This window comes from Strigops habroptila, chromosome 2 (assembly GCF_004027225.2).
Source record: "Strigops habroptila isolate Jane chromosome 2, bStrHab1.2.pri, whole genome shotgun sequence".
Classification (NCBI taxonomy): domain Eukaryota; kingdom Metazoa; phylum Chordata; class Aves; order Psittaciformes; family Psittacidae; genus Strigops; species Strigops habroptila.
This window is the reverse complement of record NC_044278.2, coordinates 3,372,562-3,389,834: the sequence shown is the minus strand read 5'-3', so window position 1 is coordinate 3,389,834 and position 17,273 is coordinate 3,372,562. Positions and strand designations below refer to the sequence as shown.

At 43.1% G+C, this 17,273-nt stretch overlaps 1 protein-coding gene across 3 annotated transcripts in view; it reads right to left on the bottom strand.

Annotated features, from left to right (window-relative positions):
* The window catches only part of PTGFRN (prostaglandin F2 receptor inhibitor), a 66,090-nt gene that overhangs the window by 23,471 nt on the left and 25,346 nt on the right, over nt 1-17,273 (bottom strand). For 2 of the 3 annotated variants that reach the window (XM_030471855.1, XM_030471856.1), the window contains exons 2-5: nt 14,124-14,489; nt 12,865-13,284; nt 9,434-9,817; nt 4,670-5,095 (exon numbers count right to left, since the gene is read on the bottom strand). In XM_030471855.1, coding sequence (XP_030327715.1) covers nt 4,670-5,095; nt 9,434-9,817; nt 12,865-13,284; nt 14,124-14,489 — 1,596 coding nt within the window. The remainder of the gene's footprint in view (nt 1-4,669; nt 5,096-9,433; nt 9,818-12,864; nt 13,285-14,123; nt 14,490-17,273) is intronic. The other variant, XM_032919769.1, reaches the window with a different exon arrangement.

Below are 17,273 nucleotides of genomic sequence, written 5' to 3'. Positions count from 1 at the left end.
GGTCTAGCTGAGCACAGAATTACTTGATACTCCACACCAAAGCCCCATCACACTTCTACCCACTAAGTGGGAATACAAGAATGGCGCATTTAAGCACTCAGGGTACAATCACAATTGAAGTTGCACACACAGAGTCATCCTCCACTCCTTTGTGAGAGAGCTCATCATGCATCTGATGCTAGATTTCAAACCCATTTTTTCCTCATTCTGTGTCCATGAGATTCTGATATCACCTTCTTCATAAGGTTGCAGCATTCAGGAGCCCAGCACAGATGAGCCTACCACGTATTTTAGGAATATAATAGACAATTATATTTTGCTCCAAAAGCAGAAGCACAAACAGCTAGCTGTACTTTCCTGCCACATATTGCTGCTTTTTAGGCCTTATGAGGAGGCTCTGGGCAAACATTCCTCCTGATGTAAACATTCTTTGTGCTGTCAATTTTCATGTTGGAGCACTGGGTCCTAGACACCAAAAAGAAATCTTGCATTTGGTCTCTCATACATGTGCTTAAGACAAATACTTTCAGATTATCACAGCAGTACCAATGTAGCTCAGAAGAGACAACTCGCCAAAACTGTTCTCCTTCAGTAGCAGCAGATGAAATATAATTAGCATTCCATCAGCCCCACCTAGAAAAGCATGTAGCTGTCTCTGCACATTATGACAAAGAGGAGAGACCAAAGATTTGGCACTCAGCTCAGAAATAACAGTAATATGCAAGGAAAGTTAAGTGGGAAAGGAAAGTTAAGTGGGAAAGTTTCTTCCTGTTTCCTATATCAACAGAAACTACTCATCAGATTTTATAACATAAGAGGGGCCAAAGAGATCAAAGAACATTTTCTTCCAAGAACTACAGCTTAAGATCTCAATTCTACTCTAAGAATTGCCAAGAAAGCAATGTCTGTCTTCATTGCTGCTCTGCACACTTGCCCCCCTCTGCACACAACTGCAATCCCACACAGAGTCTCATCTCCTTCTTGTAAAACTCCATGAATGAAAAGCATGATCAAACACACCCTAGTTGGTCATATAGAGGAGGCTGCAATCTGCAGAGTTTATGTTGGAAAGTGGTAGGGTAAGAAATCCTAAGTAAACCATACCCAAAGCTTATAACCAGTTTGGGCGCTACTCCAAAATAGAGGGCTAGCAGCAGAAGAAATCCTAGCCAAATGACTCAGATAAAATGTGAGTAATAAGCTGTACTCTGGAGCCTGGCAATGCATGCCTCTGCCTTCCATCACTGGCCAGTCCAAGTAGTTAAGCCACCCTATAATTCTCCTGTTGCTCTCTACCACAAAGTGCATGCTCAGCTTCAAGAGCACTTCCTGGGTAGTGACCAAAAAGAGTTTTCACCTAATCTAACCCACTCAAATTGCTAGAGAAACCTAACAGCTACGAGGGCAAGAAGACTTCAGGAAACAGCAAACATGTTCCCTGCACTCCACTGATTCAAGTCAGAAAAGCAGCACGATGTCCATGACTAACAGTAACCTCAGATCCTAACGTCTTGTCAGCAGCCTCTGGTAGCACCATCTCAATATTCATAAAGGCTTCTTCATCCCCCAGTGCACTAACTAGATTGCAAGTACAGGGAGTGTAACAGTCATTAAGGTAATGACAGCTTTGCTTTTGTAGGAGAAGGCAGCTATACAACACCTTAAGGTACAATTGTAGCCCCAGCAGCTCTGATACCAAGAGCTCTGAAAATACAGCAGGCACACCAAGGCCTGCACCACAGCCTGATGACATGTGTATATACAATGCAATGGCTCTCCCAGCTGCTACACACACAACTAGACCACCCTCACTGGCCTGCTCCCCTGCCAAGCAAAGAGCATGAACACTTCACCTTCATGCAGCCATGCGCGTAAGGAGCCCAGCCACCCCTGACTGGGGCTTGGACACATACCTTAATGCACTTCCTTGTTCCTGCACCCAAACTGGCACATACTCCTGGCAGCTTGATGCCATGGGTATGGGAATTTTTTGCTCAGGAGGAGCTTCCTGTCTGTACTATGCAGTGTGTTATACACCAGCAATGGTTAAGCCAAGTGGGTGCAGGCATATCACCTGTTTTCTATTTGCAGGGCTTTCTGAACGATCAAGATGCCCTTGCTCCCAATTAAATGTGATGGGAAGGCGTAGGCAAGCATTTAGCACAAGTAACATTATGTTAAATACAATTACTCTGTAAATTAAAGACAGAAGTATTAACAAAACCCCAAATAATGGTACCTTTGGGATTTGGAATTTCAATTAAAACATAATGTTCTTTTTTGCAAAGAATTCCATGCAGAACCAAAGTTGAAAACACTGGTTTAGGAAAAAAGCACCAATTCTGCATTCCACTGCAAATAGCAACTGTGTTTTAAATGCAGGCAATGCTCACAGTAAGTAAAATTATCTTTTAAACTATTGAACTCTTTTCTGGGTTGAAATTCATCTACAGAGCCAGTCAAAAAAGTTTTCCTCCCTTCCTTTGCCCCTTTTTACTGATTGGAATTTGTACTCTAAGCAAAAAACATCAACAATAATTGATGCTTTTCATTTTTGAGGTGATATAAAGATGCTTTCTTCATCACCTTGGCAGGGCAGAGAGTAAAAGAAAGAGGGGAAAGGGAAGAAAGAAGTCAGGCAGACCATGTTAAAATCAATGCTGATCTACAATAGCAATTGGCTGCATTTGTAAAGCTGAGTAAGCAAAAAGACGCGAGCATTATTGGTCCCAATGGAACAAAATAGAAGATAAAAAAATCCTTCAAGTTCAAAACTGGCAAATACACAACTTCTTATACAACACACAAAAAGGACTGAGGACTGACATCTTCACATGGTGTTTACATTTCAAGCAAAGGCGTCCTTATCCTGAATGCCCTCTGTGCTGACTGACCCACCAACACAACATAAAACCATTGCTCCTTTATCAAAAACAACCTTTTTCAAAGTGAAATTTCTCTAAAGTCCTCGGAGCACTGCTCTGAAGTTAACACAGAGAACGCAAGTAATAAAATAGTTGGGAAGAAAAGCCTCCACGTAGGCACAAGCTATCCAAGGAACAGGCAAGTTTCTGTTGTCTCCTTAGGCAAGCTCGTGGGAGCCTGACTGCTCGCTTTTACAAGTGCTGGGAGCAGTTAGGGACTCAAATCACCAGAGATGCTTGTCAAAACAACAGTCAGAGAGCAGAGGCAGCAGCAGATTAACTCCTTCATACTTGCTGGCTACAGCACTGGGCTCACAGCCAACTCCGGAGCTCACATGAATAGGATATGGTAAGGGACAGGGCATGCAGAGAAGGGCAACTGCTGAAAGCTGGGGGGAGAGGGAGGATGTGCATGAGTAGTGGAAAAGCAGCAGGGGGATTCAAACCCTCATATCACTTTCCTCCCCTCCTTATATACATATAACATGCTTTTTCAGGAGGAGAAAGTGCTTGTAGGAGAGCTCACTTTCACATCATAAATCTCCCAACTCTGAGTTTTGCCAACAAAATGTATTTTTCAGCATGGGGACTATAACATTTACATTTGTGTTGCGAAATTAGCAGCGTTTTTGGAATAAAACCAGAAACAAGGGAATGTTCACACCTGTCACGGTTTGTTTTCCCTCAGAAATGTCAACACAGGCTGAGACTTTTCAACTCCAGCTGGTCTGCCTAGCTGTTCCAAAGGCAATGATCCATTACACACGCATGCACATACACACACACACACTCCGTGTTGTGGCATAACAACTGAATGGTGACCAGCATTCAGCATTCATGAGAGATCTCATTTCTGCTGGAGAAGTCACCTTCAGAGGAAAAAAAAAACCAACATAGAACCAACTAGGTTGGAAAAGACTTTTGTGGACCATGCTTGGCCTGTGGATGAAGGGCGTACTGAGCAAGCAGCTCACTGTTTCTCCTTCCACTAAAGCAGAATCACAGCAGCAGCTCTCCAGTTTGCTGATTAGGGATTACCCCTAAACAACGTCAAACTGATTTCAAAATACTTGTCTCTGAAATAAAGTTCTCTGCCTGTGGATGCCTAAGCTACACTGTTAAACAAATCTATCACGATAAATGCAGCTTAGCTAAGCACATATTTATTTTCTCAAATACTGACCAGAGGTAACTCACTTCAGCCTAAAAAAAGGCTCTGATCCATGCAAATCACTGAATTACTTTGCTCTGCCACCCAGTTACTTTTTGATGCTCTCTCTGGTACTACTGTGCTCATGAACTTCCTTGGAAGTGTGTTCTAAACATGGGCTTATAGGAAAGAGAAAAAAACCACCTCAAACCATCAGACAGAGAAGACTGAAAGTGAGTGACATTCCTCTTTTCACCTCAAGACAACCCCTGTTGCTAGCAGAAAGATGCATCCTATAGAGACCAAAATACTCTGAGTAATGAAAGGGTGCGATGACCCCAGCACAGTGATGCCACCCCTGCCACAATGACAGCCTGGCTCCTGGAAGTCTCAGCACAGTTTGACTGACATATCTCTCCTTTGCACTTCCACTCCAAACTGTTGCATAAAACTGGGGAGTGCTGTTAAGTAGTTACTTCCCTCCTCAAATAAAGAGGCCTTTACACTACGGGATACTTTTTTTCCTCTTCATAACACAGAACCCATTTCCAAAGCTCATTAGCAAGCTTTCAGCAAACAGGTGCAAGATTCCTACCTTGTGTTGCCCAGAAAACGCTGACAGATGCAGAAGTCACATCTTTACTCTTTACCCAGCTGTTGTTTCGGTGCCTGCTCCACGCAGAGATGACACAGAAATAATCCCCTCTGTCGCTTTCTGAAGTCCACTGGATTCGGAAACTGAAGGTGTCAACAGCCTTTTTAGAGAAGATGATTTCCCCGTTCTGAGCCCGCTCTCTGCTCCTGTCCCCAAGCTGCAGAGTCCAGTCTGCATCCATGGTGGCCAGCAGTTCCACTGTCACCACATCATCACTGCGCAGGCGCTGCCTGTAGTACCAGGACACCGTGAAGCGGATGTTTGCTCCAGTGTCCTGTGCATTTGTGATCCTGCAGTTGAGCTCTGTGGGGTCATCTGAAAACTTGGGTGTTTTAGAGGCATTCAGAAACACCTCATAGTCTGGCTCTGCAGGAGAGGAAACCCAGAAAAAAGAGGTTAGAAGCTACAAGCAGAAGGGGAAAAGTGCCAGAGCTTATTAAGAGATACTTCTAACTTTTAACACCCATTCTGTGAAAGCACCTGAGCTAGAAGCCAAATACCAGAATATGAATTTTTCTTACAAGACCTGGGGACTGGGAACTTGGACTCCAGCTCTCACACTTGCACCAGTCTGACACAAGTACCCCAAGGCCTGCATTTATGAATAAGAGCTTCCATTTCATATGTCTAGTCACACCATTTCAGAAAAATCAGGACTAACATCTTGTTGAGCAACATCATCCCCTTCTTTAGGCCTGGCCCCAAGAACTCACCATGTGGGTTCAGTTTCAGCTCAGGCAGTCACCCTCTGCACCTATTCAAATGCCTGAGGGCAGCCTGCAGCAACAGGGGCCTTACTCTCTACCTTTGGATTAACTAAAGACATCCAATTTCCCCAATCCCTCTCTAGGATAAGAGGCCATTTCCCATCCTGAAGTGCCTCTTTTCCATACTTAACCATCCCATTATGTCTCTACGATACAGTCTAAGAATGTCAAAAAACAACCCAAAAAACAAACACCTTGCCCACCCAGACACCAAAACCAGGGGACATGGGTACTACCATTGGCACTGGCCACACGAAGCACCAAGAGTGGTGCACAGCACATGTCAGCAGGCAGCATAATAAATACTAAGTAGGTGCAGAGTCAAAAATCAGAAAAGCTTCACAGTCTGAAGAGAAGTACATGCTGTGCAGCTGTGAGGCTGGAATACCTCAAGCTTGAAAAGGAGTGCCTGAAATTCATGGGTTAAGAACGAGGTGGTTGTATTTAAATCTAAAATAGCTGGCTGTCCAAAGCCTCAAAGCGATAAGGCAGCCACATGACTATTTTCTCTCAGACTACAGAGATAGTAAAGGAAAAAGATTACAGCAACAACCTCACACCACAAAGGAAATACATATTTATTTACTAGTGTGAGAATATTTTTCTGCCTTGCTGTCTACTATAATTCAGAAAAAAAGACTAGCTTTCCAACTGTTCGGCCAACACTCATCACATGGCTTTTACATTGTGTGTTCAGTGCTCTATATTTATTTCTTGCTTTATGTTTTACTTGGCATTTTGCCCTCCTAGAAACAATTAACTGAAGCTATAATTGGGACAGAGACTGCAATCCAAGGATAAAACTTAGGCTTAGCCCACCAATGAGCCAAGATAATAAAGCATCTTAACAGAACTGCTGCGCAAACTGTGTGTGCACATGCACTTTTGGACTTCGGATGCAAAGGATAAAAACAAGTGTATCAAGCAAGCTGCTATGTCAGCTTGCAGAAAAGATCTCTCACCATTAAATGTTCTGCATGCAGCGTCCTTGCATCTAGCAAGAGCAAGGGCATTAATACACACCAGACACAAGAGTTGCTGAGTTTCTGCAGTGTTAAAAACATAAAATTACTGTTTATAGAAGTCTGTAGTATGTATTACCAGTGAAAATAGTGCTGATTTCTGCACATTTTCAGTGTAAGGAAGGCAAAATAAAAATCTATGCAACCAAGGCACAGATTATTAATGGTGACCAAAACCCACTTTTAAGCCCCCGTAGATCCTACAGCTACACTACTCTTCCTGTCTCATTCAAAAAACACTGCTCTTCTCCACGGCCTCATGATATATTGCTCATGTTCTGCAATTTTCTTATCACTCCCCCTCACCTTCCCTTCCCCCCCAAAAAGGGGGCATTCAAGACCAATTAATATTTTCAGAGCAACAAACACTATGAAAGCAGAAACTCTTCTCTAGACAGGAACACAAGGAAAAAGCTGCAAGAAACTCATGTTCTCAGAAAATCACTTCAGGTTTGTTTTATTTGCAGGCAGGGGAAGGACCACTAAGAAGAGAGTTTTGGCTTTGACAGCACCACTCCAGCTAGGCACTTCACCCTGACAGACACTCAACCAGAGGATTTAGAAAGAATAAAAGGCTGGCTAGATAAACCTCATTCCTCCACTCTGTCAGCTGTCAAAGAACAGCCTCACTGATAGTTCAATGACTTAATACTCCAGCAGCTCTTAACTTCCATTAAGGCGGAGTTGGTGAATTCTGTATGCAGTTGAAAACCTCAAATGCTGAAAATTTATTCTACTTTCCTTTGCCCTACCAACCAAGCAGATTTTATTCTCTCCTGTTCCAAATAATGCTGAATTGGAATGGAGAGTATAAGGAATAGTCCTAGAGGTACAGGCACTACAAGAGTGTACATACTCTACAGGTGCATGCAGTGCACCTGTGCATACATGAACACGTGTGCATGCATGAGCATGCATGCAAATGGGGGAAGGAGGGAACACTCACAAATTTAATATGCAATTTGAATGGCTAAAGGAGGACAGGAAGAGAAGACATTCATCACTTGCACACCTCTAGCACACATTGCACACATTACAAGTATACTTGGAAACAGCCACTGAAACAGTACAGAGCAGGCTCAACTGCTCTGTACAATGGTAAAATGCAAAATTCAAAGTCGTTGTCGCTGGGATTTAACCTTTTGACACAGCTATTTACTTCTGAAAACCAGGCTTCAGAGCAGACTCTCTATATACCGGGCTCATTCAGTACGTTTATGTTGGAGGAACTCTGCCTTTGTAACCGGACAGCACCACCAGTTTCTGGTGACAAGAAGCTCTGAACAGGTACATTGAGAGGGTTTAGGCCTGGATACTTGCATCCAGCCAAAGCTGGGAACAAGCACCAAGCACTACAGCTCTGCCAGTTCCCCCCAACTCCCATCTAGGCTCAGTCATGTTTCCAACACAACCAATAGTTTGTCAATTTTAGCAGGTGCAGAAACCTTACCTGCAGCCTCCTGCAACGTAATCCTGAGTTTCACTGCTTCTAAATTGAAGCTATTCTTTCCCCAAGATTAAACTAGGAGACAGAATGGGCAGGCTGACACATCTAGACCTATCCCTAAAACGACAGGCTTTTTAGATATTTTGCTGGAGTTTAATTTTTAGTATTTCTCCCAAGTAATTTTCCTTCTAAGGATATTTGCACAAAGAGAGTTCAGCTGGGATAATACAAAGCTTTTGCTTTACAATATGCAGTATGCATATGAAACAGTGGAGCTCCAAAACAGATTTGTCTTGGGAAAGGGGTATAGGAAAAGATACTGTCAGGCTGCTCTTGTAGGCCAGGTAGATCAGCTAAGCCTGTTGAATCTCTCTTACAGCTTCTGTTCCTCATCTAGTCAACAAGTCTTAAATGGATGACTGTTAAACACGGCTGCTTCTAACCAGCGCCTTGCAAAAAAATGTGGACATTGACAGTATTAGAGCTGTAAGAAATGAAAACTGCTGAGAACAACTGGGAGATAAAGGAAAGAGAAAATAAAAGAGATCATCAAGTTTACGTTTAAGTAGCTTCCCCACCCCACTGGTGAATTATAAGAACTTGCTGCAGAAATGCTGAAGTAATGTATGGAACCCATAACTTCAAGTGCACAGATAATCCTTTTCTTGTCCAAAAGGCTAAAAATCCACTCACCTCTAGGACTAAAAGATGAAAAATGTACCACACTGAGTAGGACATTAAATACCACAGGAAAATCTGTTTTAATGGCCACTATGCTAATCAATACCACTAGCATTAAGTCAGCCACCAGCCAGGTCTCTCTCACTCAGCCACACTGCTCAGCAGCTTTGGGACATGGTCTCGTAAAATTGACTTGTTTATCAAGGGAGGAGAATAAAACAGCATAAAGTCATGTTCCATTCTAAATCCATCAATAGGATGTGGTGTCTCTCTAGCAATTAAAACAACAAAACAAAACCCTGGCAACTTTGAAAGCTCTTAGAGTTCATTATCAAGTTTCCATTACAAATAGTTTTATGGTATATGGCTTGTAAAAAATCAGAGAAAGCATCTGATATCACTGTGTTCAGAGCTCAGAAAGAATGTCTGTTGCTGGATCAGAGCCCTGCTAATGGTATGAGGGAAGTGGAAGGGGACAATACGACAACAGGGGCAGCTTCAGGCCCTGGAAAACAAGGCAGGCTTTTAAGTTCTATTTTCCAATTGCAGACTGTTGACACCAGAAAGCGTGTAAGTGGAACATGCCGTAAGACCTATAATGTACAAACCCAAAACCCCACAGCATCAGTATTTTTATACGCGAGAGAGATACTTTACATATAGATAATAGATGTAAACAAGAGAGAAACTTGCACTAAAGAGTTTCTGCAAGGTCCTCTCCCTTTTCTGATGGGACCAAGGAATGAGCAATACATTACCCATGAACTCCGAAAGCAGAATCACTCACCTAATGCTGTCACCACCACATTGACTGGTGCAGATGTTCTCTCCACTACCTTATGCCAACTCCCGTTATGCAGTGGCACCCAGACAGCTGCTTGGCAGAAGTAGTAGCCAGAGTCTCCCACATCCACATCACGCACCAAGAGGCGATAGGAGTTCCTATCGACATGGCTCAGGCTGATGAGAGTTGAATCACTGACAACAGAATCATGGTCCATGCTCAGCAAAACCTGAGCATCTGACAAGGTATCATCAGGTGATGCAGAAAAATACCACATCACCTCCGCTTGGAAAATACCACTCCGGTCTGTTGTGATGTTGCATGTAAGATCCAGGGAGTCTCTTTCAGTCACAGACACATTGCTTGTTGAGATGACCACATCTAGAGCTTAGAAATAAAGAGATAAAAATTCAAACAAAAAAAAAATTATTTTGTTTTAAAGTCCACTGTAACTTATTCAGGACTTCACATTCTATTACAGAAGCTTCTGAAACTGCTCAGTAGCCCTACCTTCAAATGTCTGTTGGATATTGAGCTGCACGATCTCAGGTGTGTTGCAGAGACATGAAACAAAAGCAAACAGAAGGCAGCAATAACTCTTTATACTGCCAACTCCTCCACTTACTGTTCTGACCAACACTGACTGTAGACTTTAAAGCAATGCCACTTAAAACACGTTTAAACTCCTCCACTGGCCAGTATTTTTATGGCCAGCACATATGGTCATAACCAGCATTCAAATGGAACCTTCTGCATCCTGTAGGTTACCAGGCTAGCTTTGTTAAAAGAAACCCATGGAATGAAAGTTTCAAGACCAGGAGTAGAAAAGCTGGCCTTAGTTACTGGTTAGAGGTGAACCAGGGGTGCTGTACGTGTTGTTTGTAAACCTCGATGCAAATCATTCACCAAGTTACCTGGTCACCACGTCTTCACTTGCTCATTCCTTCATTCTACATTGCCTAAAGATTAGATTTGGATCTCAGTACAGCACCATTCCTACAGTTTGTAATACAGCTGCTCTTAAAGTCTCAACTGAGGCCAGTAGACAGGGCTGCTACAGCAGTGGCTCTTCCTAGCAGATCTACGACGAAGACCACAAGCAAGACTACAGATTGCTGCCTTAAACAGGCAGCCATGACTTTGGTGCAGACTAGTGACTTCTACATAAAACCATGTTCTACTATATAATAGGTATCCATCTGTAAAAGCTTTCTAAGATTATCATCAGGAAGGAGAGACAACATATAAAGGCCACAGCCAAACTGAGCAGCCACAACTATTGCCAACAAAGCCAAGCAATGCTCATCTCACCGCTCACCACCTGACAGCACAGAGCAGCCAAACTGAGCAGAAGGTAGCAAGACCCACCCAAGTGGTAAAGCAAAGTCCACTGTCTGATGAGTATCTCATTAGGACTTCCCTCACTGTCTTATCATGGGATGGGAATCGGTAGGAAAACCTATGTGGCAGAATACAAAATAAATGCCAGACTACAAAATAAGACTCATCTGCAAGGTTAAGAGTAGCATTTCTCCAAGGGACACTTCTGTCTTCATGAGACAGTGACAGGCATTCAGAATCTGGCAATGCATGCATACAAAGGAACTCTAAAAAGAGAGTTTACCCATACATATATTCTCAATGCTTTTTTTGTTGTTGCTACAGACATGTCTAAAGGCCTCAGTTACACACCTCTTGCTCAAGGCACTATTAAAAAAAGACATATGAGAACAAAGTTGGGCCCAAAGACATCAGGATTTTAGGAGATGGAAATTATGAGCAAGTAGATAGAAGAGCAACAGAAAAAAACCAACCTACTACACAGTTACACAAGTAACCTGTGCATGACTTTGTTAGATATGTTAATTCAACTTTTGGTTTGTTTCTATAGGTTTCCTACAGGTTTAGTTTTGTTTAACCCCACAGGTTACAGCACGTGAGAATGGAGGGGAGCAAAACTACTGAGCACAGCTGGTTGTTGCATTTAAAACTCCAAGTTGCATTTACAACTTCAAGTCCTACTACAGGATGTGTGGGTAAAAATTCCCACAACATTTTGCTGGAGCATAACCTATCCCATTTAGCATAACTTTAAAAAAAGCCTTCATGCCCCAACAAAGTACCAGCACTGCCAGTGGCTGAACTAAAAATGAAGGCAAACAAAAAACCCACAAACAAACAAAAAACAACCACAAAGAAAACCACACACCCAAACCACACTAAAAAAACTGCACTACTACTGGTCCTGGCCATCTTCACCCTGGTTTTAGCCATTGATTAAACCCCATCTACTTAAACCAAGCTCTTCAAAAGTGTGACAAATGGAGAATTACAGCTCTTGATTAAGCAAGCCCTGCCTCAGCAGAGAGCACCTGCAAGCTTTACTGCGTAACAGGCACCCCGAAAAAGAGGATGCAGATTGATCCTGTCAGATTTCACAGGCTAAGTACCACCAGGATACTAAAACTACATCCAGATGAGCTAGCCAAAAAAATCCCAGCAGTTCTGAGTTCTCCCTATAGTGATTAAAGGATTACAAAACTGAAAAGATAGCCTTACTGTCTGAACACTTCTAAAATAGCGTCATAATCTCACATTTCTGAGGGACCATCACTGCCTGTTTTTCCACCTCTCGAGTGACAAGATGCATCACCCCTCACTTTCCCTCCTCCAACTAGCAGTGGTAGTGCTAATACAATTAAGTGCTTAGGTGCATCTACTGCTGACATCTGTATGGGCAGGGATATCTAGATATCCTTCGCACAGCACTATATATATTTTTGTCTCCTCAGTCAAGCATGCAATGATGTGTTTAACAGAACCATTATTGTCCTAGACCCCTGCCAACACAATGGAGCAATCAGACCAGTGATCCAGTGCTGGTGATAAAAATCAGTGGATAATTTGTCATGCTAAATTATCACTGCTTATCTCCTTTCTCTTGATCTTTTTATGCTATTTTAATAAACAACATACAGAAAAGCTTCATATCTGTCACTGAATCACAAGCCACTTTTACAGGGGAACTGCAGCTGTTTAGTGCCATGGGACAACCCTGTGCAATGAGAGAGCAGAGGGAAGGTTTGGGGTGCTCAGGGGTTAAATACAATGAGAAATATAAAAAAACAGAAAAAATCTGAAGTGAACTAAGCATAAGATAAAATCTCAGTCTAGGCGTCTAAGAGATTCCAGCCAATGCTTCCATGCCATCATCTCCCTTCTCCCCAAAATAGAAGCTAGAAAAAAAATACGCCAAGCATTTTCTATCAGCTCAGATGTAAGCAGGCCAGCTATCCAAACAGCACTCTAGGTTCTCCTGGAACACATCCTCATTTAGTTCGGCTCACCCAATTTCTGCTCTCAAAGCATCACAGTCTGGACACAGCACTGCTGTAGCTACAAAGGTGTGACCCCAGCCCATCAGTAACACTCACCAGTGCGCTGGATTGCCACGCTTGCTATCTCCACGCTCTTCTCCTGAATCTTCTGCCATGAGCTATCTGCCCCTCTTACCCACTCACTCACAAGACACCTGTAGGCACCCTCATCCACCGCCGAGGCCTGGGACACAGATAAGCGATACGTGTCATTTGCTCCCGTGTCCAAGCGAATATCTCCATTACGGTAGCGCTCTTCGTAGCCAGGGCCCGGCTGGAATTTGCCCTCATGAGTCAAAGACAGGATGTCGTGCCAAGTCGATCCATTTTTGATCTGCCAAGTCATATGCAGGTGAGTGTGCTCTGGTGAGGTGGTAATTGCTGAGCAGCGCAGCTTGAAGGAGTCACCCTCAGACAGCCTGAGAGACATTGAGGAACGTGCTTTTGAACCACTCACCGATAAGCCATCGGAAATCACTATTAAAAAAAGACCAAAGACACAAGCATCATGAAACAGAATCAAGAAGAGAACACTCACAATGACCTGTCCAGGTATAAGGCAGTAAAACTACCACAGAGCAACACTTGGCCAATCATTCCTTCTTCCACACATAAATATATTCAAGCAACAAGGAAATTCAGCTGAAAATCCATTAAAGGAAGTGCTCCATTTTAAACAAGCCAAGACAAGCATTCAAATTCATTTATCTTTCCCCTTGCTTTAGTTTCTCATCCAAATATCATATTTTTGACTATTCCCATCCAGAACCATCTTGATTTTATGGGAGTAAAAGATAAGACACTTGAAAAAAATAGTCTCCCAAGTTATTACTGAAGAACCCTAAATGAGAGAGCAAAGCTACAGCATGACTGCAGCATCATCATGCTAAAGAGGAAAAGGAAGATTACCTCTTTCATTCAGAAGGATCCCTAAATGACACAATAAACGAGAGAGAAGACAGGCTGGTTTTTACCTGAAGTTAGCCTCTCTACCCAGAGGCTTAGGGACATTAAATATTTGCAGGCACCTTCAGAAATCCCTCTGCTTAGTTTTCCCATTTTTATTTACATATTTACTAGACAGAAAAAAGTGGTATTTATAGTAAACGGCCTCTGTTTCTTCACCTCACTTGCCTTTGCTATCACACTTCCCAATTTTTGATGTTGGATTTAGAAGAATTAAACAGGAATAAGAAGGAGGAGGGAAAAAAAATAATCACAATGCTCATAAGCAACAGAAGTTCAACATTCTTAAGAGCACATCTATAATCAATATCAGAAACAAATTTAGAGCACACCTCACTCTTCAGAAATACCTTTCACTTGGACCTCTGCATCATAATTTCCCTGAACGGTGGCATCAGTGCTGGGCGTGGAGCATTTGTATCTCCCTTGGTCAGTTGGCTGGATGTTTCTAATCACAAGTTCCACAGCATCGTTGCTGCTCCGTCTCAGTTTGATATCCCCGTAGCCTACGCGTTTTTGGTACTCCTCAGAGGTGAAGGTAGAATCCCAGGTACTCACTATCCGTACGAAGTCAGTCTCCCGGGAGAATTCCCAGTCAAAGTTCTGTTCACTGGGTCCATCGTAGTCACTAACGCTGCAAGGGATCTCCACCTCCGTGCCCACGACTCGAATAAGAGGACCTTTGGGCACCCTCACAACACGCCCTCTGCAGACAGCTAGGCAGGAGGATAGAGAGAACACACAGTTAACAAAGGAATTGCCAGGACAGAATAGAATAAGGTTGGGCATCTCACTGCAGAAAGTTAGAATTAGTAAAAACAGTATTTCCCAGTAACTTTTAATCTCACTGGAGCAGGAGCCCCTAAACACACCCTTTTTAGTGTCTGCAATCTTTGTTTCATTACTTAATAACACATTAAGTAACAAAATACTGAGAGAGAGAAAACCGTAAGGAGAAGGAAGAAAAAAACAAATAAAAAAAAATGAGAGCAGCAGCCATAGATCCAATGTGTACCAGTTTCTCTACTACAAGCCTTACAAGTGCTATGTAAGATGCTTAAACACTACTAATAAGTGGTTTTCGTCACTAAAGTGAGGGCATAACCTAGCCAGGCATTTTTATAAGACTTCTCCTGACACGAGTAGAGGGTTCAAAGTAGGAAACTAACTCTTCCCTAGCTTGAGGGCCATAAACACAGTAAGTCGACTTCCTCCAAAAATGAGCATAGTCATTTCTGCCCTGAAGAGTCGTGGCTTCTCTGCCACAGGTGAGCTTCCTCACTTTCCTAATTGATTTGTAAGAACTGATTTCAACAGACACAGTTTGCTTGAACAGATTTCTGTAACCACATCTGTTTCTAGCACACATTTCCTCTCTGATGGATGTCCCAGAACACGGCAGCATGAGCAGGCTCCCTCCAGATCAGAAGAACACACAGTGTTCAGACCATGCCTGAACCTTGTCAGGATGGACCTTGTCTTCCTACAAGGATAGAAGGACAAGAGCAGTTCTCTGCAGAAGGCTGGCAGAACAGCATGTTACGCTCCACACAAAAGTGTGAACCACTCCAAGTAGCCAGAGGACCTGGCAAAGATGCAGCAGGAGACTTCTCTGGCTGATTTGGCTCTGCAGCCCAAAGTATAACTGCAGCAGGTGCACATGGATTTTAGCAGGTTCTTACTTTCCAAAAGAGCAAACCAATTTGACTCATAGTTCCAACCAGAGAAATCTTTTCAGACCAAGAGGGGTACCACCTAAACTCAGTCTCCAAACATGAACAGCCTACTGCATCCCACCAGCTCCATATCCATAGCAAAATATTTCAGCAGCCAGGTAGAACAGGAGAAGCCAGAACACTGAAGGACAGATCTTGCTAAAAGCAAGACAGTGGCCCTAACAACATCAAAAGCAGTTGGACCAAAAGGCTGAGCTGATACCACAGAGGCAAAGCCAAATTTAAACAAACAAAACACCCAACACACAAAGTCCAGAAACCCACAACTGCTCTAATTCTCCAGCTACATTGGGAAAGCCACCAGTTAGTGACATGAACACCAATATACTTGCTGAGCCTTTCACCTCCTATCACTCTGTATGTCTTCTTGCCTTAGATTAAGACCCCACTCACAGGCTTAGGACCATCATGCCAATAGGCATCCAGGTGTAGGCAAAGAAGTCTCATGGACAGAAACCACTTCACAACAGGGGAACCTATTACAAAGTGCAGCTCATCCCCTCCAGAGCAGTGTGCAGAACAATGTGCTAAAGAATAAAGATTTCTGTGGGCATTAAAAAAACTACACAAGCAGCTGTACACACAACTACATAGCATAACTACGAGGGGAAAAAAAGTGTATTTTTATCCCTTGTTACTGCTCAGCAAACAGTTGAACCAAGGGCTGCCACTGTCTTTACCTCCCCGGTTCCTAACTCCTAGCTCTTTGCTTTGCAGGCTGTTCACATGTACAGGCTCAGTCATAACAGTCCAATTTCCTCATTGCCATGACCTTCTGTATTCAACATTAGTACTTCATTAAAGTTACTTGTAATGCAGACTGGGGTTAATCTCTTACCCCTTATATCCTTCCCAGAAGATGGTTATTAGGTACCTGATCAAGTGATTGACTAGTCCTGATAAGGAAGCTGGGCTTCTCTGCACCGTTCACATGTAGATCAGAGCAGAAAACCTCCACTGCCTATGTAATGTTCCACAACCGGATGTCTTTAAGGCCATCTCTAAATACAAGCACCATATAGTAAAATCATTGGTACACAAAAATAACCAACAAAAAATAAAGCTGCAAGGCTCTTTATTTCCTGTATTTCCTTACTAGGTCTTAAGTTGCAGCCCCATTCAATCTTTCAACTTATCCTCTTAGAGCAGCAGGTAAGCTTTAAAGCACTGCCTGACAGCCGAACCAGCTTCCAGCAGACCCCTGTGAGAAGTCAGCTCAGGATCCTGACTCAGGGCACTCCTCAAATACTGACATCTCCCTAGAAAATACTCTCCTGTGACACTAAAACAAGCAGACAACACTGTTCTGCATGTATCTTCAGCTGTATACCCACATACCGCCTACCACCTACCTACCACCACTGCACTAATCCAATCTAGAGGTGACAAAGGCATGACTAATGTGGCAAGGGCTGCGCATTTGTGTTTGAGATTTGCACTGACAGCTCGGTTTCTCTTCTTCCTAGGTCACTAAAGACCCTTTGACAGTAAATGGAAGTAGGGGGTGATTAGCACCTTCATAAAAGAAGGCAGGCTAAAGGGAAAGATAGGGGTGCAGGGATTCCTCTATGGATCTGTTCAGAGTCCGTAGCCTATTGCTGTGAAGCAATGACAAGCCCCCTTCTCACAGCACAGTCCCACAAGCAATTCCAGTTTAACACAAAGTTGGAAGGAGGGCAGTGGAACAGGGTGAAGAGAAGAGGGACAGCCTGCAGCAGTTACACTTTTCTTCTTTGCAAACAGTAAGATTTGTTACTACTAAGA